The sequence below is a fragment of the Ananas comosus genome, linkage group 2 (genome assembly GCF_001540865.1).
Source record: "Ananas comosus cultivar F153 linkage group 2, ASM154086v1, whole genome shotgun sequence".
Taxonomy (NCBI): Eukaryota; Viridiplantae; Streptophyta; class Magnoliopsida; order Poales; family Bromeliaceae; genus Ananas; species Ananas comosus.
This window is the reverse complement of record NC_033622.1, coordinates 7,970,044-7,971,505: the sequence shown is the minus strand read 5'-3', so window position 1 is coordinate 7,971,505 and position 1,462 is coordinate 7,970,044. Positions and strand designations below refer to the sequence as shown.

The 1,462-nt window shown below is 38.2% G+C and overlaps 1 protein-coding gene across 1 annotated transcript; it reads left to right on the top strand.

Annotated features, from left to right (window-relative positions):
- LOC109727274 (uncharacterized mitochondrial protein AtMg00810-like) lies at nt 699–1,211 on the top strand. Its single transcript, XM_020257330.1, has one exon. The coding sequence runs from the start codon at nt 699–701 to the stop codon at nt 1,209–1,211; it is 513 nt and encodes a 170-aa protein (XP_020112919.1).

Below are 1,462 nucleotides of genomic sequence, written 5' to 3'. Positions count from 1 at the left end.
GGGGGGGGGGGGGGGGGGGGGGGGGGGGGGGGCGGGGGGGGATCAAAGAATATTGACGAAGTCTTCTTAATGATAATTGATAAATGCCTAGTAAAGAAACTGGTCAATTTCACACCACAATGATGTATGGAGAATTAGTGCCAACGCCTGAGCAAACAAATGTTAATTGTACTAAATGAGATTTTTAAAAATAAGAAAAATAAAGATGAGTACAATTATCGAAATAAGTAAGACTTTTGCTCAAGTTTCGACAAATTGAGGGGATTGATTTTGATGAAACCTTCGCCCCGGTTGCCCGTCTCGAATCTATTCGTATTTTGTTCGCGATAGCTTGTCATTTTAAAATTACTCTTTATCAAATGGATGTTAAAAGTACATTTTTGAATGGTTTTCTAAAAGAGGAAGTTTATGTGGAACAACCAAAGGGTTTTGTAGATTCTAAATTTTCAAATCATTTTTTTCGTCTTAAAAAGGCACTTTATGGACTCAAACAAGCACCGCGAGCATGGTATGAACGATTAACAAAATATCTTTTAGAAAAGGGATACAACCGAGGGGGAGCAGATAGAACTCTTTTTGTAAAACACACTAAAAATGACTTTGTTGTGGCACAAATTTATGTGGATGACATTGACTTTGGCGCAACTAAAGATACAGTTGCCACTGAATTTGCAAAGTTGATGACTAGTGAGTTCGAGATGTCTATGATGGGTGAACTTTCATATTTCCTTGGTCTTCAAGTTAAACAATCAAAGGAAGGAATTCATTTGTCTCAAACCAAGTACGCAAAGGAATTAGTTAAGAAATTCGGTTTGGATGGAGCAAAGGATTTTGATACATCAATGGGAACAAGTAATAAAGAATTTGGAGTGAATGTTGAAGGACAAAGTGTGGATGAGAAACAGTACAGGAGCATGATCGGCAGTTTACTGTATTTGACCGCAAGTAGACCAGATATTGCTTTTAGTGTGGGAATTTGTGCTCGCTATCAAGCTAATCCGAAGGAAGTTCATTTGAAAGCAGTTAAGAGAATCATACGATATGTTAAAGGTACAACCGCTTATGGTCTATGGTATCTGATGGGGACGTCTTTGGACCTAATCGGCTACTCGGATGCGGATTGGGCCGGTTCTGCGGATGATCGAAAAAGCACCAGTGGAGCATGTTTTTATATAGGCCACTGTCTAGTTGCGTGGCATAGTAAAAAATAAAACTGTATTGCACTCTCCACTGCTGAGGCAGAATACATTGCGGCCGGTAGTTGCTCTACACAGTTACTATGGATGAAAAGCTTATTGAGTGATTATCGGATCTCCTCCACCTCGTTTACAATTCTATGTGACAACACGAGTACTATTAATATTTCAAAAAATCCTATTTTACATTCACGAACAAAGCATATTGAACTAAGATATCACTTTTTAAGAGAATTGGTTGAATCAAACGTTTTTCAACTTGAATA

What these genes read in the sequence shown, in the direction of transcription:
- LOC109727274 (XM_020257330.1), top strand. Translation starts at nt 699, where the DNA reads ATGTCTATGATGGGTGAACTTTCATATTTCCTTGGTCTTCAAGTTAAA.